The sequence below is a fragment of the Oncorhynchus nerka genome, linkage group LG20 (genome assembly GCF_034236695.1).
Source record: "Oncorhynchus nerka isolate Pitt River linkage group LG20, Oner_Uvic_2.0, whole genome shotgun sequence".
NCBI classification, from domain to species: Eukaryota; Metazoa; Chordata; class Actinopteri; order Salmoniformes; family Salmonidae; genus Oncorhynchus; species Oncorhynchus nerka.
Window position 1 is genome coordinate 83,131,101 of NC_088415.1, and position 24,567 is coordinate 83,155,667.

Below are 24,567 nucleotides of genomic sequence, written 5' to 3' on the forward strand. Positions count from 1 at the left end.
AATTGGATCCACAGAGTGTAGAAGACAAAGGACACATACTTCAGTGGTCATAGAACTGCTTGGACTGGTGAGTCCTCATGAGTCATGATACAACATAGACAGACAAACCAGGTGGAAAGATAGACAGGCAGACGGACAACAAAAACACACAAGATGGAGACACGACAGAACACAAAAAAAGACAGACAAAGAACAACAAGGTAAAAATGTCACTCCTGAAATAACACAATCGACACAATGAACGGCAGCCATATTGAAATCTAACAAGAAGTGTCACTCACCTATCTGGTTGTACATCTTGAAGGCAATGTCAAACTGTAGGATGACCAGCATAAACTGGAACCAGGGGCTCATCTCTTTGTTGGGCAGGGGGATATGGACGGCAAATACAATGTTGTTTGCCTCGATCTTCTTGGCCATGGCCTCATCAAAGTCCCGGATCTTGTCACACTGGTTAGGGCCCCAGGGCATGAACCATTTGGTGCTCTGATGGTGTTTGACCGTGTCCACACATTTGGTAGCCAGGTAGTGGACTGCTGTGGTGGGGCTGGGAGCTACAGGGAGAGGAAAACAGACATTAGCCTGGGTAATTGCTTGCTAGGTTACATTGGTAGCTAACCTAGATACATAAGTAGTTCTATTCATCTGTCACCTTTTGTGTAGGAAAATAAATACATCTATATTTGATGAAATTAGCAGTAAATAGTATTTAGGGGATTTAAATGGTCATTTTTGGTTGCTGACCACATCGTTCCACAATTTAGTTGCAGTTCTTATTTCAATGCTCCGTGTGTAACCTTTTCTTATTATGCTGAAAAGTGCAATTTTCAAGTCCATTGGTTCCCGAGTGGCGCAGCGGTCTAAGGCACTGCATCTCAGTGCAATGGGCATCACTACAGTCCCTGGTTTGAATCCAGACTATCACATCCAGCCATGATTGGGAGTCCCATACGGCGGCGCACAATTGGCCCAGCGCCGTCCGTCATTGTAAATAAGAATTTGTTCTTAACTGGCTTGCCTAGTTAAATAACGTTTAAAAAAAAAAAAAAAAATTAAATGTTAATCTATAACGTGTGACAAAGTGTGTATATTTTCAGTGAATTCAGTTAGGCTGATGGTAAAGTTGAAAACAATCCATTTCCAAACTCATAATCAAAGCTTTGTTCTGGAGATTAAGATGTGTCATACACCTATCAAGATCAACAAAGTAGGCTTACATGAAGACATTTTTCTGTGTTTTTTGTTTATTGTCAAACAGTCAAATAGAATATCACCCAAAAAAATGAAGAAGTTGCGTTTTAGATCAAACCTAGACAAATCCTGCTTTAACAATGTGGCAATTATTTCCAAACATGTTGACAGAACACCCTGTAGCAAGGCCCAATCCTTTTGAATCTAGCTGTCAGGAAATTCCCCAGTACACACTACTGTAATGTATTGGTAATAGGTAAGAACATGGTCCCTCAGGGCTAGAGAAAGATGTCAGCCATGGCCAAGAAAGCATGCGTGACTTCTCCCTTCATCAATATATCCCCCTAAATCCAGGGATAATACACAAATCCCTCTAGGATTACATCATGCCACTATAATCAATGATTAGCTCAAAGGGAAGTCATTTGAGACACCTACAACAATGCAATGTTTCACATGAGTTACTTACGTGCTCAAATATCATACACCTTTAATGATTTATCCACAGATGAAAACAGCTAAAACAAGGAAACATTTCCGATTGCGAGGCCCTGGTCTGTGCAGATGGTCTCCATTACCAGCTGATGTCGAGCCAATTTATTTATTCTCAATAGAGTAAGTGAAAAAACATACCGTGGCATAAAAGCAGCCTCGAGGCTAGGCCTTTGGCACCCGCTTAATAAAACTAATCAGGCCATCAACTATCTCTGTGTGTGTGTGTGTGTGTGTGTGTGTCTTAACTAGGTGTGCCTGTATCACCTCACAAAGGACTACTCAGGAACAAGCACAGACACACCAAATTGAATTAAACCAGCTCTACGGAACCCCTCAGAGTTCAATTATCCCGGGACCCTAAGATTCCGGGCACACACCGCTCCTCCAGTTTCTACCCTAGTGTGTCCGCCTCTCTGCCCAGTGACCTCATGCTGTGTCGGAGTTGTCCAATAACGGGGAGACGAACGCCTTTCTACTCAATTACCCTGGCTGGCCCCGGCCACCGAGCAAATACAAAAGCATCAGGCTTCATTAAAACCATCTAAGGCAGGAGCATCCCAAACAAGCTCGTTTTTTTCAGTAGCCATCCAGCTCTGGAGAAGAGAATGACTGAGTGGAGAAAGTTTCCCCCCCCAAATTAACTAGAGATAGGAATCTGTAACAGGCCTCATAGGACTCAACTATTGTGACATTGAGCTTGTGTAGGAGTATCTGTGTGAGTGTGTAGGCACATGGGGGAAAAAGCTGACAGCAACTCTGATGTAGTACTTCAGGCAGAACACAATTTTGACAGCTGTGTGTGTGTGTGTATGTGCGTGTGTGTGTGTGTCAGTGGGGAGTAGAGCCATGCAAATGGAACCAGCAGGAGAAGAGGAAATATGCAACGCTAAGAGGGGTTTTGGATTTGAGGGGGTTGCAAGGGGAGGAAGAAAGAGATGGTGCCTGCCTGGGGCCACGGAGACAGACAAATGAGGGAAAGGAGGAGAGCAAACATTCTGTATTCAATCAAAGTGAAGTTAAAGATACACACCAATTCCTATGGTGTTTTACATGAATATTGGAAAAACAAACTCATACGCCAATGAGTAAGTGAATTAACGCGATACTTTATAATACGTTCTGAAATAGGAAAGTCGTGTGTGTATTAATGGCAAATGTTAAAGTTTCAAGACCACATTAAACCTTGCAACGTCAATACAGAGGAAACGACTGAGTTGGAGGCGAATAGCTTCTATTTCTCTTAAAACTTTGAAGAGTTCAAAACTTCGTTAAAGGCTACATTGTTAAAGTTATAGGAACAACTTAAAGGCAAGCCCTACAGTCGCCATAGTGTCCATTTTATAACAAAACATAGCAGTGATTTTAAAAATGACCATACTCTCTAAAATGATAGTCTAAAGAACTAAGTTGTTTTCATTATTTGATACATAAAATATACGATCTATAAATCGTGATTATTCAACCGCATATATCGCATAACAAAGCCAAAGGTTGCAACATAAAGGAATACAATTGGGAAAAACCATGCTTACCAATCAAGCCTCCGACCATAAAAGAAAACGCTTGGAATAAAAGCAGAATCACTCCTACGATCACCAACTTTTTGGTGCTCATGTTTTCAATAATTGCCCCGGCCATCTTAAAAAGTTGAAGAAAAATCACGAGTAAGAAATCGAGAAGAAAGTCACCGCATCTAGCTAGTTCTCCAGCAACCAAGATTGAGGAAGGCTAGCCCCGCACTGACTTGCTTGCCTTTCAACTTCGAAGGAATAAAGCAGAATCACATGACGGAATAGCACCCCTGCCTATCGCTGCGGAACACTACACTGAAGGATCTGTGGAGCGCCGCCGCATTGCAATAGAGATTCATCATGCAGGTTACCGAGTCACTAAATGCCCGAATCATAATAGCCCCCATTGTGCCAGGGCCATGCAAAGGAAGCTTGAAAAGTGTTCTGATCTTAACTTGTTTCTTCCCTTCTTTGGAAATGTTAAAACTATATTTCTTCATAAATGTCCATAGCCTTAATGTGTGACGTTTAATGGATAAGCTTATACAAAATGTTTCCTAAATTAAATGTATGAATATAGGATGAAGAAATTTCATGTAAATTAATTGAATGCAAAGTATGGACTCAAGCCCTTTATGCAAATATTAAAGTCTATGCCCACTATACAGTTTTTTAGTGTGATCCCATCTCTGTAGGCTGTACCCAATACATTTTTTATACAGTACTGAGGCGAGATGCAGCGCGCGCGCAATGAGTGGGTGTATCTGGCACGGGCGCAGGCGGTAAGGACGAATAATTTACTGTGTCCCCATGCCACTTTACTTGGTGAAAAGAGAAGCCTAGTCAAATAACGATATAGGCTGCAGTGAGAGCCCCGTTCACAGTGACAAGGGTGCACAACCTGGTCTCAGAGCATTTCGTATTATTCTGTACATAAATCCCAGATACTCCTGGGTGCAAGGATAGCTATGTTTTTTTGTTGCGTGTGCCAACTTTACACCTATGGATTTTGCGAGGTCAGAAAGAGTCCTAGCTACTGTAGTAGGAAACCTAGGATACATGTCGTTCTAATATATTATGGTGCCCTACCCAGAGCTTAATTTTATCCTGCCCAGAACAGGACTGGCACCTCTCCATTTTGGACTGTTTTGTTCCGGAACCTATTTGGCCAGATCCGGTATCTCTCCTGGCATAAAAAAATATTTTCACCTTTTGCTATGTAAAAATTCTAACAAAATCGATCAAAGTTTATTCGAGTTGCCTCTTCGTTTGTTAATTATCCTGCCTAAACAAAAAAAAACGTTGTGAAATGTTTTTATTTTCAGTGCGGGCTTAATCGACTCTAGGCCCGTGCTGAAAATCTTTTTCACAAAGGTTTTTTGATTCAGGGTTAGGCCAGCCCGGGTTCATGATTTACAAAACATTGTAACCTGTGTTTGAAACCCACGTGTGGCCGTAGCTGTGTGAGAAGCGCATCAGTATCTCTCACATAACTAGAATGAGATGAACTTTCTATGATCTCTCTCCCTCTCTGCTCTAAAAGACTCTCCAGCATTGTACTTCATCATTTATTTCCTTCTAGAATTGGGCGAAGGGTTCTGAAGGAACTGCAGCACCACAGATACATTTAAATACATTTGCAAAATGTATATAATTACTGCTGTCTGTTCAGAAATAAATTAAATCATTCAGAATAGCCTACAACACCATAAGGCCTATAGCTTAGCCACAGAGGATAAATGGCTTATTTTTACAAATAGGCTAGCTGTGGATTGTAGCCCAATAACAAGGAGTAGCCTACAGTCTGGGAATGCGAGGCAAATCTGTCAGTGAAAAAACAGCATGCAGACAAAACAGGTCTTTAGCAATATTTCAAATACAATCGAGGGAAAACACAGGTTGGAAAGCAAATGGCTCCTGCTGAAAAGAGAAGAGTCTATGCTGTAGGCTACCAAAATATTTGATCAACTTCCAAAAATTGAGATAAGCTTTCGGGATGAGCCCATCAGCCATCACCAGAGAGTGGGCTGAGTATCATTGGGTGAGCCAGCGAAACTGGAGAGCATTTTTAAGACTATAATTTCCTCCTCATATTGTACCCTACAATATAATTGTCTCCACACACCTAGACCTGGGATATTGATGGATTCAAGACAAGGTCGTTTTCATTGATCTCAGTGTCAAAGTAGCCTGCCATTTCGATAATTTATTTGTGCGGTGTTAAAAAAGATTCTGCCAGTCTCAAATCAGGTAAAATTATGTAGAATTGCATGAAATGTATTTATAAAAAAGCAAAAATTTTCCGGGATCTTAGGATACTAAAAATATTCCCCATGTGTACAACTTCTGTAAGTGCCTCTACTCCATGGCTCTATGCCACTTTTTTCTCATGTGTTCCTGGACCTCAAAACTCCCTAGGTCACCTGCAGGTCACCTCCTCTCACGGCTCACTTTTTGTTCCGGCACCTCCCGATTTACAAATCAAGCACTGGATGCACATAAGAGTAAAAGCCTACAATAACACATACTTTAGTGTAGGTGGCCTAACCAGAAGCTTTCAGCCTATTTAAAGGCCCTCCTTACCTACATGGGCCTGCCATGGGTCAATCACTCACATAGGGCCTATAGGCCTAGTAATCTTCGGCAGAAATACAGAAAGCTTTCCTCTCTATGAAAACCTTTCTCAGTTTCTGTTAAAGTCTCTGCGGGCCTGTCCATCTGTGAAAGCTAATGTATAGCCTAAGAAGATGTCATGTCATTTTTTTTGAGCCAAGAGGCAAAAACCACCCAGTTTAACCTCCGAAGATTGGCAGTCAGAAATTCGCTGATGGCAGGGCCAGCAAACATTTAGGTGGGCCAAAATTTGGGCACTCAAATCATCATAAAATGATCATATAAGCATAGCCTATCCTATGCCCTACTGTAATTTATTGCACACAACAAATCATCTAACATATGATTTCACATTACAGACCAAATAGTCTTGTAGGCCTAGGTAAATCCATAACTCTTACAACTAACATATGATTTCACGTTACAGACCAAATAGTCTTGTAGGCCTAGGTAAATCCATGACTCTTACAACTAACATATGATTTCACGTTACAGACCAAATAGTCTTGTAGGCCTAGGTAAATCCATAACTCTTACAACTAACATATGATTTCACGTTACAGACCAAATAGTCTTGTAGGCCTAGGTAAATCCATGACTCTTACATTTAACATGTGACTCACATAGACTTACATATAATAAACCATAGGCCTGTAATTAATAGACTATGAGACTAGAATATAATGCCCTGAAATAACAGTAATAATCACAATAGGCTTATCAACCTCTCACTGGCCCAGTGACCAGGAGATAGAAGGCTAGACTCAGTGACCAGGAGATAGTAGGCTAGGCTTAACGACCAGGAGATAGAAGGCTAGGCTCAGTGACCAGGAGATAGAAGGCTAGGCTCAACGACCAGGAGATAGAAGGCTAGGCTCAGTGACCAGGAGATAGAAGGCTAGACTCGGTGACCAGGAGATAGTAGGCTAGGCTCAACGACCAGGAGATAGAAGGCTCAGTGACCAGGAGATAGAAGGCTAGGCACCACGACCAGGAGATAGTAGGCTAGGCACCACGACCAGGAGATAGAAGGCTAGGCTCAACGACCAGGAGATAGAAGGCTCAGTGACCAGGAGATAGTAGGCTAGGCTCTGTGACCAGGAGATAGAAGGCTAGGCTCCACGACCAGGAGATAGAAGGCTAGGCTCAACGACCAGGAGATAGTAGGCTAGGCACCACGACCAGGAGATAGAAGGCTAGGCTCAACGACCAGGAGATAGAAGACTCAGTGACCAGGAGATAGTAGGCTAGGCTCTGTGACCAGGAGATAGAAGGCTAGGCTCAACGACCAGGAGATAGAAGGCTAGGCTCAGTGACCAGGAGATAGTAGGCTAGGCTCAGTGACCAGGAGATAGAAGGCTAGGCTCAACGACCAGGAGATAGAAGGCTAGGCTCCACGACCAGGAGATAGAAGGCTAGGCTCAACGACCAGGAGATAGAAGGCTAGGCTCCACGACCAGGAGATAGAAGGCTAGGCTCAACGACCAGGAGATAGAAGGCTAGGCTCAACGACCAGGAGATAGAAGGCTAGGCTCAACGACCAGGAGATAGAAGGCTAGGCTCAACGACCAGGAGATAGAAGGCTAGGCACCACGACCAGGAGATAGAAGGCTAGGCTCCACGACCAGGAGATAGAAGGCTAGGCTCCACGGCCAGGAGATAGAAGGCTAGGCTCAATGACCAGGAGATAGAAGGCTAGGCTCAATGACCAGGAGATAGAAGGCTAGGCTCCACGACCAGGAGATAGAAGGCTAGGCTCCACGACCAGGAGATAGAAGGCTAGGCTCAACGACCAGGAGATAGTAGGCTAGGCACCACGACCAGGAGATAGAAGGCTAGGCTCAACGACCAGGAGATAGAAGGCTAGGCTCAGTGACCAGGAGATAGTAGGCTAGGCTCTGTGACCAGGAGATAGAAGGCTAGGCTCAACGACCAGGAGATAGAAGGCTAGGCTCAGTGACCAGGAGATAGTAGGCTAGGCTCAGTGACCAGGAGATAGAAGGCTCAACGACCAGGAGATAGAAGGCTAGGCTCCACGACCAGGAGATAGAAGGCTAGGCTCAACGACCAGGAGATAGAAGGCTAGGCTCCACGACCAGGAGATAGAAGGCTAGGCTCAACGACCAGGAGATAGAAGGCTAGGCTCAACGACCAGGAGATAGAAGGCTAGGCTCAACGACCAGGAGATAGAAGGCTAGGCTCAACGACCAGGAGATAGTAGGCTAGGCACCACGACCAGGAGATAGAAGGCTAGGCTCAACGACCAGGAGATAGAAGGCTAGGCTCAGTGACCAGGAGATAGTAGGCTAGGCTCTGTGACCAGGAGATAGAAGGCTAGGCTCAACGACCAGGAGATAGAAGGCTAGGCTCAGTGACCAGGAGATAGTAGGCTAGGCTCAGTGACCAGGAGATAGAAGGCTAGGCTCAACGACCAGGAGATAGAAGGCTAGGCTCCACGACCAGGAGATAGAAGGCTAGGCTCAACGACCAGGAGATAGAAGGCTAGGCTCCACGACCAGGAGATAGAAGGCTAGGCTCAATGACCAGGAGATAGAATGCTAGGCTCAACGACCAGGAGATAGAAGGCTAGGCTCAACGACCAGGAGATAGAAGGCTAGGCACCACGACCAGGAGATAGAAGGCTAGGCTCCACGACCAGGAGATAGAAGGCTAGGCTCCACGACCAGGAGATAGAAGGCTAGGCTCCACGACCAGGAGATAGAAGGCTAGGCTCAGTGACCAGGAGATAGAAGGCTAGGCTCAGTGACCAGGAGATAGTAGGCTAGGCTCCATGACCAGGCGATAGAAGGCTAGGCTCAACGACTAGGAGATAGAAGGCTAGGCTCCACGACCAGGAGATAGAAGGCTAGGCTCAGTGACCAGGAGATAGAAGGCTAGGCTCAATGACCAGTAGATAGAAGGCTAGGCTCAGTGACCAGGAGATAGAAGGCTAGGCTCAATGACCAGGAGATAGAAGGCTAGGCTCAGTGACCAACAGATAGTAGGCTAGGCTCAGTGACCAGGAGATAGTAGGCTAGGCTCAGTGATCAGTAGGCTCAGTGATCAGAAGATAGTAAGCTCGGCTCAGTGATCAGAAGATAGTAAGCTAGGCTCAGTGATCAGGAGATAGTAGGCTCAGTGACCAGGAGATAGTAAGTTAGGCTCAGTGACCAGGAGATAGTAGGCTAGACGGCCACAAATGTAACCATAGGAGAGACAAGAGCGTCATATTGAGTTAAAACACATGCACTTTTTAAATTACTCTGCCATTTTAAAAGTTATGTCCCCCTGTTCTTGACTTTTCATAAATAAGTCTAACACACTATCATTGTTAGAATCTTAATATCACAAACAGAATGTACTGTAATTTACACAGAGGCAAAGAAACAGAGTGGTGTGCATCTCGGAAAGCACAACTTGTTTGTCCTTGTCATCAATGGGCTGTTGCAGCAGATGATTTACACTCCTATCAGTTAAGAAGAATCAGCGCCAGTGCGCAAGCGATCAGCAATACTGGACAATTGAGGAGTGGACAAACATCGCCTGGTCCAACGAATCCCAGTTGCTGATGGCAGAGTCAGGATTTTACATTAGTCCATGGCCCCATCCTGCCTGGTTTCATCAGTACAGGCTGGTGGTGTACCGCTGTCCAATCTGCAGAAACTGCATGATGCCATTACGTCAACATGGACCATAATTCAACACCGTTTTCCGACTTGTAGAATCCATGCCCCAAATAATTCAGATTGTTCTGGAGGGAAAGAAGGGTCCGACCCGGAACAAGATGGCTGTACCTAATAAACTGTGTATATCCCTTTCATTTCCCACCTCCTCCCTACTGCTTTCTATGAATTCTATCTGATGGTGTATGCATGTAAGACCAGTGCTTGACTTGGACTGAAATAGGTGCCGGTACCATTCATATTTAGATGCAGGAACTCCTTAATACTTTTGTGGTAATAATCTATAGGAGGTGCAGGAACTCAAGCAGAAGAACATTTGAGGTGCCGATATTCAGCTCCGGTGATCTCCTGCCCAAGTCAAGTACTGTGCTTAGGTATAAATACAAATAATGTCCCATTTGGAACACTGACAAGTAGAGCATAAAAAAAACTATTTTGGTGGGCCAGGCTCCCCAGTGGGTGGGCCTGTGCCCACCCAAGCCCACCCATGCTTATGCCCCTGGTGGCGGGAAAGAGCTGTCCATCAAAGCTCCCACAAGACTGTCTGATGAGCTGTTTGATGAAGGGCACATGTCAATCACACCATGCGGCACTGCTATCAATGATTTATATATACACTAGATGACCAACAGAGGGCGCTGTTTTGAAGCCACCGCACCTCTGTCTTGGCACTCCCCCATCTTTGGAATAATATATTTTGTAAGCTATAAAAATGCATTTATTAATGTCTATATTTGTTTTTGCCACATTTATTCTATTATAGACATTTTAATGCATGCCATTAAATATTATTTTGTTACTGTCCCCCATATTTTTTTGTTTACATGTAATTTTTGCCTTGAAAAATGTAATTGAAATACTGTAGAATTCCATTCATTCCTATGGTGGACTGCTTCTTCTGGGGAGTACCAATATGGCCGACCGGTGGCTTCAAAACCAGCAGCATACTACCCTGCATCCCACTGCTGGCTTTCTTCTGATGCTAAGCAGGGTTGGCCTGGTTGGTCCCTGGATGGGAGACCAGATGCTGCTGGAAGTGGTGTTGGAGGACCAGTAGGGATCACCTTTTCTTCTGGTCAACAAAAATCAATCCCAATGCCTCAGGGCAGTGTTTGGGGACATTGTCCTGTGTAGGGTGCCGTCTTTCGGATGGGACGTTAAATGGGTGTCCTGATTCTCTGTGGTCACTAAAGATCCCAAGGCAATTATTGTAGGGGTGTTAACCTTGGTGTCCTGGCTAAATTCCCAATCTGGCCTTCATACCATCACGGCCATCCTCAGCTTACAATTGGCTCATTTTCCCCCTGTAACTATTCACCAGGTTGTTGCTGTAAATGAGAATGTGTTCTCAGTCAACTTACCTGGTAAAATAAGGGTTAAATAAAAAACAATACATAGCATTAGCAATCCAGGGTTTATATTAATCATTGACTGCCACTGTAGATCTAAAGGTGGGAAGAAGGAAGACAACTCCGCCTAGCCAGGTGGTGTGTAAAAAGATAACATCCTCTTGAGGGAGTCTTCCGTTGTTGAAGTACTGTGGCTGTCTGTTCTCAGTTTTCTCCACTATTTGACTAACTTCAGAGGAAAGATAAAAGTTACATGGAAGAGGTTGTGCTGATGTTAAACGTATGATACCTTGGTCTGCTGTCGTTCCACCTGTCAACATAGAAAATATAGGCTACCAACGTGTTCTCACGTGTTTCTAGAGTTCCTCTACAAATACTAGGAATTTATTGAAAAAGCCATCCATAATACCATTTCAGAATCATCGAAAGTAATGTAAAAAAAGAAGAAGAGCAGACATATTTCTCCGGCAGAGAGTTAAAATGCAGCATGCTTTCAAATGAGACCTAAGTCTCAATGGTAATCACATATCATGACTTCACAAAGTATAACCAAATACCCGTTGGATTCAATAGACTACTGGAATAAACAGGCTCCAAAAGATAAGGTTTTTCTCTGCTCCAACAGCAGATAAAAAAAGGCATGCTAGGTGAATGTTTCGTAGGAGTCTAAAAGAGACAACGCTATGGCATAAAAACAAGTCTAATTAAAATAACAGTCCAGGGTGTTATACTGGTACTCTGATCCAAAGAGCAGGGCGGGGGAATGACATGTGTAAGTGCCAGATAGGTAAGGGGGTGGAGTTTGGCATTTAGAAGCGGGCATGGATTATCTTCAGAGGGTCTGTTTCCCACATTTTGGGGTCCCACGCCTGGAACCAGCCAGTGAAGGTTGGGGGTTCAGCCCCTTGTTTGATGGTGGTGATGGACAGTCCTCTGCGTCCAGAGGGGTCTGAGTCCACATAGTCCTTAGCTAGAGAGGGAGGGAGACATTAACATTAACAATGTCTACACTGTATTTCTGATCAATTTGATGTTATTTTAATGGACAAGAAATGTGCTTTTCTTTAAAAAACAAGGACATTTCTAAGTGACCCCAAACTTTTGAACGGTAGTGTGTGTGTGTATATATATATACATTGGGGCAAAAAAACTATTTAGTCAGCCACCAATTGTGCAAGTTATCCCACTTAAAAAGATGAGAGGCCTGTAATTTTCATCATAGGTACACTTTAACTATGACAGACAAAATGGGAAAAAAAATCCAGAAAATCACATTGTAGGATTTTTTATTAATTTATTTGCAAATTATGGTGGAAAATAAGTATTTGGTCAATAACAAAAGTTCATCTCAATACTTTGTTATATACCCTTTGTTGGCAATGACAGAGGTCAAACGTTTTCTGTAAGTCTTCACAAGGTTTTCACACACTGTTGCTGGTATTTTCCCATTTTGTCTGTCATAGTTGAAGTGTACCTATGATGAAAATTACAGGCCTCTCTCATCTTTTTAAGTGGGATAACTTGCACAATTGGTGGCTGACTAAATGCTTTTTTTGCCCCACTGTATATATATGACACACCTACTCATTCAAGGGTTTTACTTTATTTGTACATTTTCTACATTGTAGAATAATGGTGAAGACATCAAAACTATGAAATAACACATATGGAATCATGCAGTAACCAAACAAGTGTTAAACAAATCAAAATATATTTTAGATTTGAGATTCTTCAAAGTAGCCATTCTTTGACTTGATGACAGCTTTGGACACTCTTGGCATTCTCTCAACCAGCTTCATGAGGTAGTGACCTGGAATGCATTTCAATTAACAGATGTGCCTTGTTAAAAGTTCATTTGTGGAATTACTTTCCTTCTTAATGCGTTTGAGCCAATCAGTTGTGTTGTGATAAGGTGATGGTGGTATTTAAAAAATGTATATATATTTTACCTTCATTTATCTAGGCAAGTCAGTTAAGAACAGATTCTTATTTTCAATGAGGGCCTAGGAACAGTGGGTTAACTGCCTGTTCAGGGGCAGAATGACAGATTTGTACCTTGTCAGCTCGGGGATTCGAACTTGCAACCTTTCGGTTACTAGTTCAACGCTCTAACCACTAGGCTACCCTGCCACCCCTAGATAGCTCTATTTGATCAAATACCAAGTCCATATTTTGCAAGAGCAGCTCAAATAAGCAAAGATAAATAACAGTCCATCATTACTTTAAGGCACAAAGGTCAATCATTGTGGAACATTTCAAGAACTTTAAAAGATTCTTCAAGTGCAGTCGCAAAAACCATCAAGCGCTCTGATGAAACTGGCTCTCATGAGGACCGCCACAGGAAAGGAAGTTCCAGAGTTCCCTCTGCTGCAGATGATAAGTTGGTGGTTACTTTGAAGAATCTAAAATCTAAAATATATTTTGATTTGTTTAACACTTCTTTGGTTACTACACGATAACATATGTGTTATTTCATAGTGTTTATGTATTCACTGTTATTCTATCATGTAGAAAATAGTCAAATAAAGAAAAACCCTTGAATGAGTATGTCTGTCCAAACTTTTGACTGGTACTGTATGTAAATGTCCTTGTTTGATTATATAGATACAGTTAGAGCTCATGTTCTCCTTAATCAGTTGTGGCCCCAGTCTTCGTCCTGGGTAGGGGCCACTGTGAAAGTTTGTTTCCCTGCGTGTTTGTCCTACCTATTTTGGGTGCTCCAGTTCTCTCTTCTGCATTTGCTTCATTGCCGATCCAGAGGAAGATCTGGCGGGAGTCCAGAAATGCTGTTAGCTTATAGACTTTCAGATTCACTCTGCATTGTATTTTTAGAGCAGAAGATGAACACGCTTGTGAATTATGATATGGATGGGGGAGCTTCACTCACCTGGTCCCAGGTGTCCAGCAACATGACATCATCAGTGGCCAGGTCAGTCTGTTGGAAGTCTCCAGGAACCTCTTCCACCTGATGATTGGAGGATTACAATATGTTACAGCACTTTGGAACATGGGCACATTTGACTTGTGCATTGTACTTTGTATTACCTATGCATTTTTCTCTCCTCCTGAGTGACACTGAATTCCCCATTGGGGATGAACTGAGAATATATCTATCCAAGAGAGTTAGTTACGTTAGACACACTCAACAACAATCCATCACTTACACTGAGGCATCCGGTCTTGTTGGAGCAGCCAAACAGGCGTGGAGGTTTGACCATGTTCTGCAGACTCTTGGAAGTCTGGTACTCCTTCTTCCCTCCCAGGGCAGACCAGAACCCAGCTAGGACAGAAAAGACCAGCATGGATTAGTCTCCTTGGTTGTTTGGCACTATATAGTGTTTTCTTGTGATTTGTCAGGATGTGTGATGTTATCTCTTTTCTGTCTTATTTAGGGGCACATTTCAATTATCTAAAGTTGTTTCCTCTCCATGTAACCTTTCCTTCATCAACACTCATCTGAAAAAGTTGCTTTCCCATATCCTGTGATTTCAGGCTGTAGATGAAGGATAAGACAAGAAGAAGAAGCCACATTTGACTATTGAGATGCACCCCATGTCATACTATTGAGATCCAGCCAAATTAAAAATATTAAGATGCACTCCACTTAATACAATAAACCTGTAACACTAGATGGAATCCTTACCTGGCTCCTTGCCCTCAGACACATTACTGCCACTGCCACCCAGGAAACCCACAACGTGCTTGGCGGCGGCCATTTCCTCCTCACTGGCACCCACCCCTCTCCACACAAACATGGCGGTGGGAGATTTGAGCACAAACACGTCATTGGTGTTCAGGAAGGAGGCAGAGGGCTCTACCTGAGAGAGAGAGGAGACAACGAGGTGCTCAGAAGTTGTTCAGTCATTTTGATGGTTTAGGCTAACAATTGTTAGACACTTAATCTTCCTCAAGCAATCACACACACAGGTACAAAGTGTGGTCCCACTTTGACACACATATACACACATGGAGAACTCACCTCTACAGCTCGTGTAGCGCGGGTGGAGGATTGACGAATGTGGAAGAGGCGGGTGCTGCCAGTACCCGACTGTCCTCCTTTACGGGACGTCCCTCCATTATGGACCATCATGGGCTTGCCCTGGAACAGGCTCATCAGGTGGGGGGGTTCCTGGCCCTGGGTCACACGCACCTGGAGGGGAAAATGGACACTTAATGATAACTATGTAGAAGAAAAGCCATTCTAAAGTGACAGGTAATTCTGATTTAATAAAAAAAATTGCCATAGATTGCTTTCCTTATTATAATATACTGTCATGATGGAACCTTGTGTCAATATGGTAACCATTAAAATTATACACACACTGGATGTAAAACAAAGTGTGACTGCCCTCTGCTGGACAGTATAAAAAACTTTCCACACAACTATTCAGTCTATAAAGACAAAATCCACACGTGGTTCAATAATATGACCTCACTTGTGAGAGACTTAAATGACTGGACACCAATGCAGCCGCTGCCCTTGCCAAAAGATCATCCATCATGCCATCGGCTTTATGAAGCACGATAAATGAAACAGCTTTGGCCTATTCACTTATAGTGCTTAGTCCAGTGACCTTACGAATCTAAATGTCACACCGTTGTACCTATTGCTCAGGTGCTTTTGGACTGTGAGTGTTGGGGACATGGGGATGAAATGGAGAGGATAGAGACCCACCTGAACAGGGGCTCCTCCCATAGAGTCATCCAGCTTCACCGTGAGGAAGGCAGAGGCTGCCAGCTCATCCTGGGTGCACTTCAGCCCCTGCCTGACACACACGCAGATACAGATTAATAAACACAAAAACACACACACGTCAAGCCCACCTTATTGAGACCTTTCTACGGGTATCGAACATGCACTACTACAAGTACTGAGTCAGTTTTGCCATGATTATTTCAGATACATCCTTCTTTATGAACTTAGACTAGGAGAACACATCTAAGAGTTTCAGAATATTCCAGAACAGGTTGGGGTAAGGTCAAATACCCCATTGGTGTGATTTGTTATTAATGATGTCACGTACACACACCGGGTTTCCATGTAATTTGCACTGACCAGGTGGCAGATGCATAGTAGATGATAAGGTGTGGTAGCCTAGTGGTTAGAGCATTAGGCCAGTAACCGCAACGTTGCTGGATCGAATCCCCAAACCAACAAGGTAAAAATCTGTCGTCCCTGAGCAAGGCAGTTATTCCCGGGGTGCCGAAAACAGGGATGTCGATTATGGCAGCCCCCCACACCTCTCTGATTCAGAGGGGTTGGGTTAGATGCAGAATATACATTTCAGTTGTATAACTGACTAGGTATCCCCTTTCCTTGTAGAGGATGTCATTTGAACTGTCTATATGTAAATAAAGATGTTGTGGATGATGTCATATGTACTGACCAAGTGTAAAGTAGATGTAGTCATTTTAACTGTCTAGGTGTAAATAAATGATGTCATGTTTATAGCATATTTTTGGATGATGTCATATGTACTGACCAGGTGTAGATGATGTGCTGCTCCCTGCCTCCCAGCCTGTAGCTGTAAAGGATGAGGTAACAGTCTCCTCCGTAGAACTGGCCATAAGAGGAGGGATCCACAGCCACCTTATCACCATCCTCAACACGCCAGATCTGAAACCAATAGTATAATTTTCCACGTGTATGTTGCTGCCCTCATCTGTTTGAAAAGTGCCCAGCACCCTGAGTGACCCTTTGCTTCAAAACCTTGTATTTACCAGGGCTAATTTTCCCAAAAACATCTTAAAGGCCCAGTGCAGTCAAACACTTGATTTACCTGTGTTTTATATACAGTATATTTCCACACTAAGAGGTAGAAGTAAAACTGTGAAATTGTGAAAATTATAATAATGATTATGCCCTTTAAGTGTAAAAGCTGTTTCAAAAGACTGCCTGAAATGTATGCCTGTTTTGGTGGGGTGGAGTTTTGGTTTGCCTGGTGACCTATAAGAAAGAGAGTTCCAAACCTCTCTGCCAATAAAAGCTAGTTTTCAGTTTTCCCCTCCCTACTCAGACCATTCCCAGAAGGTCCTAGCTAATTTCTTGCTTGAGAAATTGCTCTTTGCTAAGAATCTATTTTAATTGAAAACAATCATAGTAAGGTAATTCATTGTTACACAAAAAAAATGGCTGCATGGGACATTTAAGGCTAAGTTCATTGTTAGAACCTTAGTAGGAGAATTGTTAAATCTCAGAGCTGTTTCCCAAAACCAGCGTTATTAACATTGCACTTTAAAAAGCTCATAATCTAACGCCTGCCTCAGACCACTCTTAGAACAGCCAACTGCATCGTTCGATTCTCTTTAGCCCTCCTGCATCACTTTATACAGGCTTAGTTCAGCGGTCTGAAACATACGGGCAGTGAGCTACATCTGGTCCCCTAGCCAATTTAGTGTGGCACGTGGTTGTCTTTGTAAACATAAACAGCCGGACCCTGGGCAAAATTACTATGAGAACCCTCACTTAGTTATTTCCATTGTAGTCCAGTGTTGTGTGTTTTACCTGGACTTTGCCCTTGCCGTCGTCCACCATGTTGTGCTGGGCGGCCATGTTGTTGTTGGAGTGGAGGGTGGAGGCGTCGAAAGGCACTTGCTCCACCTTGGCGATGCGGCCGATGGTGTAGGCCTTACTGGGGCCCGTGGTCTGGTCCTTGTCCTTCCAGTCACTGAAGAACTGCTTGAACAGAGTGGTCTCACCTCCTGCTGGTAGTACCTGGATCTGCAAGGCCGAAGAAAAAGGAAGAGTCAGTTGTTCTGTTGTTTACCATGAACCTCGATTTCCTCTCACATGCATTCCAATAGCCAATTGATAATCTAAATTTAGTAGTGTGGTTATGTGAGACTAGTTCACTATCAATATTTGTTTTCAATTCATTATTGTTCAACATTTTAAGTAACTTAAAAAATAAAATAAAAAGTGGACATAGCTAACAACATTTTGAACATAGCCTAGTAGTGCCTGAGCAAGACCTAGCAAAGGTCCAAATGTTTTCATCCATGCTCATTTAAAAATGTTACTTCACATTATTCCATCAGCGTACCTGTGTCTTGTCAGAGTAGCCCTTCTCTTTGATGAACTGCTGGGCTGCTGACATGGCTGCTTTGCGCTCGGCTGCATTGGCCTTGGGTCCTGTGATGGAGGTAAGATAAAGTTGATTAATCATCAACACATCTCAACAATACTCTAAAAATGCACAGCTGTGCACAAGGATTTAGTGAACATTTACTCGACTTCTCATTCTGAATCTCGCACTATCCTACACAGTAGAAAATATGTTTTACGAATTTTATATATGAATCACTTTTAACTGCATTCTATGTAAGAAATGTGTTGCATAGGTTTGATATCCTGGCAAGTGTTTAAAAACAGTGGCGAGGACTAGTCTACCTTTCCATACGAAGACGTTCTTGTCCACTCCGTTGTCCAGGATGTAGCACTCCTCGGCAGTCAGCATGGCCTGTTTGAAGGGGCTGGACGAGGCCACCACCGACGACTTCATAGAGCCAGAGGCATCGGAGATCTACAAAATACACAGAGATGAGATATCAATAAATACAGACATTTATACTGTACATATATTGACAGTACTCCCTTGAAAAATAATTTGTTCTTCTCAAATGGATCCTTAAATAATATATACTAAATGTTATGAACAACTAAACACATAACGTCCTAGATTCACAATGCATGTGAATGAGCTGGAGAGATCAACAACGTGTGAGCACTGAGATGGACAACACCATTATCAAGAGAAGAGAACAATGAGATAGGAACAACAATTACAAATCATTAGACTGATGTTGAACAACAAAGGTGCAGTAACATCAGTTACCATGTAGAGGGCACCCTTCTTCCTGTTGGAGGTGTCCACCTTCTCATCATCAGGGGTGCCAGGGGGGATACTGGGTTTGGGCCCCAGAGCCTAGGACAGATCCAAAATGGAGGATTAGCTTCATACAGAGACAGAGCAATGCCAGTCTCTCCCTTTTTTATCTCTCTCTCTCTCTCTCTCTCTCTCTCTCTCTCTACATTGTTTTTGGCACAGAGCTAGCACAGAAATGACACATAGCACAAAGCTTTTGTGCCCACATATATTCCCACGGCGAGGGGTATTTCAATGTCCAGCACCATTTTATGATATGGTATCATCGTCACGTCCAACGATGGAATATTTGAATGTTATTTGGATACAGTAGGTGTGTAAGTACGAGTAACTTGCTTGAGTGTGTGTGTGTGTGTGTGTGTGTGTGTGTGTGTGTGTCGCTCTTATATCCAATAGTTCTTCCCGGCTGTATGTAATAAGACTTAAGATTTCCTGGGGTAACAATGTAAGAAATAATACCTAAAAAAATAATAATTACTGCATAGTTTCCTAAGGACTCGAAGCGAGGCGACCATCTCTGTCAGCGCCATCTTGTAGAAATTTGATTTGGATTTGATTTGTGTGTGTGTGTGTGTGAACGTGTTTAACTATACTTGTGGGGACCAGAAGTCTCCACAAGAATAGTAAACAAGCAAACATTTGAACAATTGGGGTCAAATGCTATTTCTAGGGAGTTTAGGGTTAAGGTTAGAATTAGTGTTAGAATTAGGGTTAGGCAGAGTTGTAGACTCAAGTCACATGACTTGGACTCGAGTCTGAATCGAGTCACAAATTTGATGACTCGAATTGATATAAAATAAAATAACTTGGACTTGGAGCCCGTAGACATGGGACTTGAATTGAATTGAGACTGATGACAAGAAAGTATCTGGCCAGGTTTTCTCATTTTTTTGTCACTCATTTTGTGGATTATTCACACAGCCAGAGACAGTAACCGCTGCATCACCCTTGCAATACAAATAACTTGCCAATTTGAACAGATTGGCAAGTGAAACACACCCTCGGCACTCTGATTGCACCAGCAAACTGTCAATCAACACAGGTCGGGAGAGCTGGAAAACAGATTGCTGATTTGCTGTACAGCTATAGGATCGGTTGCAGCGCAAACATCAAATTGGAGGGAGAGAGGATTGCCATAATGATAAAAAATTATGCCCCAAATCTTGTTTGGTGATCAATAATATTAACTGTGTACTTTACAAGCTCACCTGCAATGGGGCATCAATTACTAGCATAGGCCTAATGGTCTTCTGGCATGTAGACCTAATGGTCTTCTGGCATGTAGGCCTAACAATTTCTTGAAATTGATAATTTACTTATGAAGCTTTGCATTTGGAATTTGTAGTTAAAATGTATTCTTACTAAGAAAAGACTCTCGTCACTCACGCTCTCCAAACTCCCGCCAGTGGAGAGCGCTTTTTTTTTGCTGTTGCTTTCACACGTTTACATTCACAGGCCCTATGTGATAAATCTATATTCCATTTAATACAAAAATAATTATTAGCGTTTCATCATTCCATCCCATACCGTTAATTGCAACATGTAGACATTTCTGTTTCATGTTTGATAGGCCAACGACACATTTTCATTTAGCCAACCATTTCTTACCCTGCTCTGAGTGGACGTGAGGCCTATCCTCTCTTCTCCAGACCATTTCCGGAGACCTTCTCCCTTACCTCACCTCGCTCATCAACTCATCCCTGACCGCTGGCTACGTCCCTTCTGTCTTCAAGAGAGCGAGAGTTGCACCCCTTCTGAAAAAACCTACACTCGATCCCTCCGATGTCAACAACTACAGACCAGTATCCCTTCTTTCTTTTCTCTCCAAAACTCTTGAACGTGCCGTCCTTGGCCAGCTCTCCCGCTATCTCTCTCAGAATGACCTTCTTGATCCAAATCAGTCAGGTTTCAAGACTAGTCATTCAACTGAGACTGCTCTTCTCTGTATCACGGAGGCCCTCCGCACTGCTAAAGCTAACTCTCTCTCCTCTGCTCTCATCCTTCTAGACCTATCGGCTGCCTTCGATACTGTGAACCATCAGATCCTCCTCTCCACCCTCTCCGAGTTGGGCATCTCCGGCACGGCCCACGCTTGGATTGCGTCCTACCTGACAGGTCGCTCCTACCAGGTGGCGTGGCGAGAATCTGTCTCCTCACCACGCGCTCTCACCACTGGCGTCCCCCAGGGCTCTGTTCTAGGCCCTCTCCTATTCTCGCTATACACCAAGTCACTTGGCTCTGTCATAACCTCACATGGTCTCTCCTATCATTGCTATGCAGACGACACACAATTAATCTTCTCCTTTCCCCCTTCTGATGACCAGGTGGCGAATCGCATCTCTGCATGTCTGGCAGACATATCAGTGTGGATGACGGATCACCACCTCAAGCTGAACCTCGGCAAGACGGAGCTGCTCTTCCTCCCGGGGAAGGACTGCCCATTCCATGATCTCGCCATCACGGTTGACAACTCCATTGTGTCCTCCTCCCAGAGCGCTAAGAACCTTGGCGTGATCCTGGACAACACCCTGTCGTTCTCAACTAACATCAAGGCGGTGGCCCGTTCTTGTAGGTTCATGCTCTACAACATCCGCAGAGTACGACCCTGCCTCACACAGGAAGCAGCGCAGGTCCTAATCCAGGCACTTGTCATCTCCCGTCTGGATTACTGCAACTCGCTGTTGGCTGGGCTCCCTGTCTGTGCCATTAAACCCCTACAACTCATCCAGAACGCCGCAGCCCGTCTGGTGTTCAACCTTCCCAAGTTCTCTCACGTCACCCCGCTCCTCCGCTCTCTCCACTGGCTTCCAGTTGAAGCTCGCATCCGCTACAAGACCATGGTGCTTGCCTACGGAGCTGTGAGGGGAACGGCACCTCAGTACCTCCAGGCTCTGATCAGGCCCTACACCCAAACAAGGGCACTGCGTTCATCCACCTCTGGCCTGCTCGCCTCCCTACCACTGAGGAAGTACAGTTCCTGCGCAGCCCAGTCAAAACTGTTCGCTGCTCTGGCCCCCCAATGGTGGAACAAACTCCCTCACGACGCCAGGACAGCGGAGTCAATCACCACCTTCCGGAGACACCTGAAACCCCACCTCTTTCAGGAATACCTAGGATAGGATAAAGTAATCCTTCTCACCCCCCTTAAAATATTTAGATGCACTATTGTAAAGTGGCTGTTCCACTGGATGTCTTAAGGTGAACGCACCAATTTGTAAGTCGCTCTGGATAAGAGCGTCTGCTAAATGACTTAAATGTAAATGTAAATATTGCAGATGGATGTTCGAAAGAGTCATGAGGTAGAAGTTTGGTTTATTTAATTCAATATATGGTTTCCTTTGTTCATATTTCCCGGGTTGTGTCTGGGTTCTGTGTTTCTGTGTCCTACAGTACAGTTCTGAGTAATAGGAGCGCACTGTAGAATGCTTTGGGGTCAGAACGTTGAATAAGAGAAAATTATTGTTCCATGTATGCATTGTGTTGAAATATCATAAAAATAATTCCGTCTGATTAAGACAAATGTAACAATGGATATGGAAATAAATGGCCTTTTACATTAGAACCAGTTTATTAGTTTTAATTGCCAATTACAATTATGGTCCTGGGGGCCAAGTGCTTCTATTGTGTAGTAGGCCTACCTGCTTGAGCTCCTGTTAGACAGATTCCATTTGGCTTTTCAAGGGGAGGCTGAACAGTCTTGCACTCTACCAGTGTCCGTTAAGATAGGACAGGTTAAGCCTGATACAGAGGCTATATCTTTTGGGCTGTTGCCGTGTATATTTGGTAAATCTACTTGTATATTTGGTATGAAATGACGCTTTCACCATTGGAACATCTGTAAATAAATGTACACTCTGAGCACGTCAACCTGCCTTGCCTTCTGCTGATGTCATGCCCTTACGACAGCTACAATATCCCTATTTTACATTGATATTGGCTGATAAAAATCACAAAGTTTACCTTTCAGTAATGCATCTAATGTAGCCTTTCAACAACCTGACTCAAACACAGAGGAACGCTAGAAACGTGTTTCAGTTGCAAAATGGAACAGTTTGGACTACTGATTTCACCCTAGATCAGCTAGATGCTAGATCAGCTAGATGCTAGATCAGCCAGATGCAAGATCAGCCAGATGCTAGATCAGCTAGATGCTAGATCAGCCAGATGCTAGATCAGCCAGATGCTAGATCAGCCAGATGCAAGATCAGCCAGATGCTAGATCAGCCAGATGCTAGATGCTACATCAGCCAGATGCTAGATCAGCCAGATGCTAGATGCTAGATCAGCTAGATGCCTGATGCTAGATCAGCCAGATGCTAGATCAGCTAGATGCCTGATGCTAGATCAGCTAGATGCTAGATCAGCCAGATGCTAGATCAGCCAGATGCAAGATCAGCCAGATGCTAGATCAGCCAGATGCTACATCAGCCAGATGCTAGATCAGCCAGATGCTAGATGCTAGATCAGCTAGATGCCTGATGCTAGATCAGCTAGATGCTAGATCAGCCAGATGCTAGATCAGCTAGATGCTAGATCAGCCAGATGCTAGATCAGCCAGATGCTAGATGCTAGATCAGCTAGATGCCTGATGCTAGATCAGCTAGATGCTAGATCAGCCAGATGCTAGATCAGCCAGATGCTAGATGCTAGATCAGCTAGATGCCTGATGCTAGATCAGCTAGATGCTAGATGCTAGATCAGCTAGATGTCTGATGCTAGATCAGCTAGATGCTAGATCAGCTAGATGCTAGATCAGCTAGATGCCTGATGCTAGATCAGCTAGATGCTAGATGCTAGATGCCTGATGCTAGATCAGCTAGATGCCTGATGCTAGATCAGCTAGATGCTAGATCAGCCAGATGCTAGATCAGCCAGATGCTAGATGCTAGATCAGCTAGATGCCTGATGCTAGATCAGCTAGATGCTAGATCAGCTAGATGCCTGATGCTAGATCAGCTAGATGCTAGATCAGCCAGATGCTAGATCAGCCAGATGCTAGATGCTAGATCAGCTAGATGCCTGATGCTAGATCAGCTAGATGCCTGATGCTAGATCAGCTAGATGCCTGATGCTAGATCAGCCAGATGCTAGATGCTAGATCAGCTAGATGCAAAAAAAAAAAAAGTGTGCAGTGAATGTGTCACTGTCTGTCACCTTGATTACTCCAATATGTCTCTCGACCTGTACCTATGTTATAAACTTTCATTTGTATGCTAGGTTGTAGCAACCTCATGATGGGTATAGGGAAAATTCCAGTATCATGTAGTAGCCTAAACCTATTGACATTACATTGAACTGGGTGAATGGAATATCAATGAAAGGCATCCAATATGTTGTAATAGAAATAAGGCCATGCTCATATTATATATATATTTTTTCTCTAATTTTAAACGACACCAACCGTGTATGTGTGTGTGTGCGTGTGTGCGTGTGTGCATGTGTGTGTGTGTGTAAGCATGTTTGTGTGTATCCCTATCCCTCACCTCAGTGAGTTCCTGTGGCTCAGCACCATCCTCCACCATGTGGAGCTTGGCCCTGCCGTTCCTCTCGTTGTCCCTGATGTCGATGGCCACCTGGGAGGCCTTCAGTCTCTCGAAGCGGTTACTCTCACTGCCACACCACTGGTAGATATCCTGAAGAAGAGGTGGAAAAGAAATACAAGACATAAAGTGTTTAGGTTTCCAGTGGTACCATGTAGGTACAGATATTGTGTTCGGTGACTATATTACTGTCTGTTAGGTGACTATATTACTGTCTGTTCGGTGACTATATTACTGTCTGTTCGGTGACTAAGGGCTCTATACGTGTACTGATATTACTGTCTGTTAGGTGACTAAGG

At 43.7% G+C, this 24,567-nt stretch overlaps 2 protein-coding genes across 3 annotated transcripts in view; both read right to left on the reverse strand.

Annotated features, from left to right (window-relative positions):
• LOC115103271 (protein wntless homolog) overlaps positions 1–3,480 on the reverse strand; it is a 31,070-nt gene extending 27,590 nt beyond the window's left edge. The window contains exons 1-2 of one of the 2 annotated variants that reach the window (XM_029624110.2): positions 3,219–3,476; positions 282–554 (exon numbers count right to left, since the gene is read on the reverse strand). In XM_029624110.2, the coding sequence (XP_029479970.1) occupies positions 282–554; positions 3,219–3,324 (379 nt within the window). In that variant the 5' untranslated portion in view covers positions 3,325–3,476. Of the gene's footprint in view, positions 1–281; positions 555–3,218 lie in introns of both variants that reach the window. The other variant, XM_065005887.1, reaches the window with a different exon arrangement.
• A 7,724-nt stretch (positions 3,481–11,204) lies between these two features.
• LOC115103272 (gelsolin-like) overlaps positions 11,205–24,567 on the reverse strand; it is a 48,290-nt gene continuing 34,927 nt past the window's right edge. The window contains exons 5-17 of the mRNA XM_029624111.2: positions 24,212–24,361; positions 18,678–18,767; positions 18,233–18,365; positions 17,886–17,974; positions 17,348–17,563; positions 16,326–16,459; positions 15,518–15,608; positions 14,822–14,992; positions 14,486–14,660; positions 14,007–14,122; positions 13,730–13,807; positions 13,548–13,608; positions 11,205–11,812 (exon numbers count right to left, since the gene is read on the reverse strand). Of these exons, the coding sequence (XP_029479971.1) occupies positions 11,652–11,812; positions 13,548–13,608; positions 13,730–13,807; positions 14,007–14,122; positions 14,486–14,660; positions 14,822–14,992; positions 15,518–15,608; positions 16,326–16,459; positions 17,348–17,563; positions 17,886–17,974; positions 18,233–18,365; positions 18,678–18,767; positions 24,212–24,361 (1,665 nt within the window). The 3' untranslated portion in view covers positions 11,205–11,651. The remainder of the gene's footprint in view (positions 11,813–13,547; positions 13,609–13,729; positions 13,808–14,006; positions 14,123–14,485; positions 14,661–14,821; positions 14,993–15,517; positions 15,609–16,325; positions 16,460–17,347; positions 17,564–17,885; positions 17,975–18,232; positions 18,366–18,677; positions 18,768–24,211; positions 24,362–24,567) is intronic.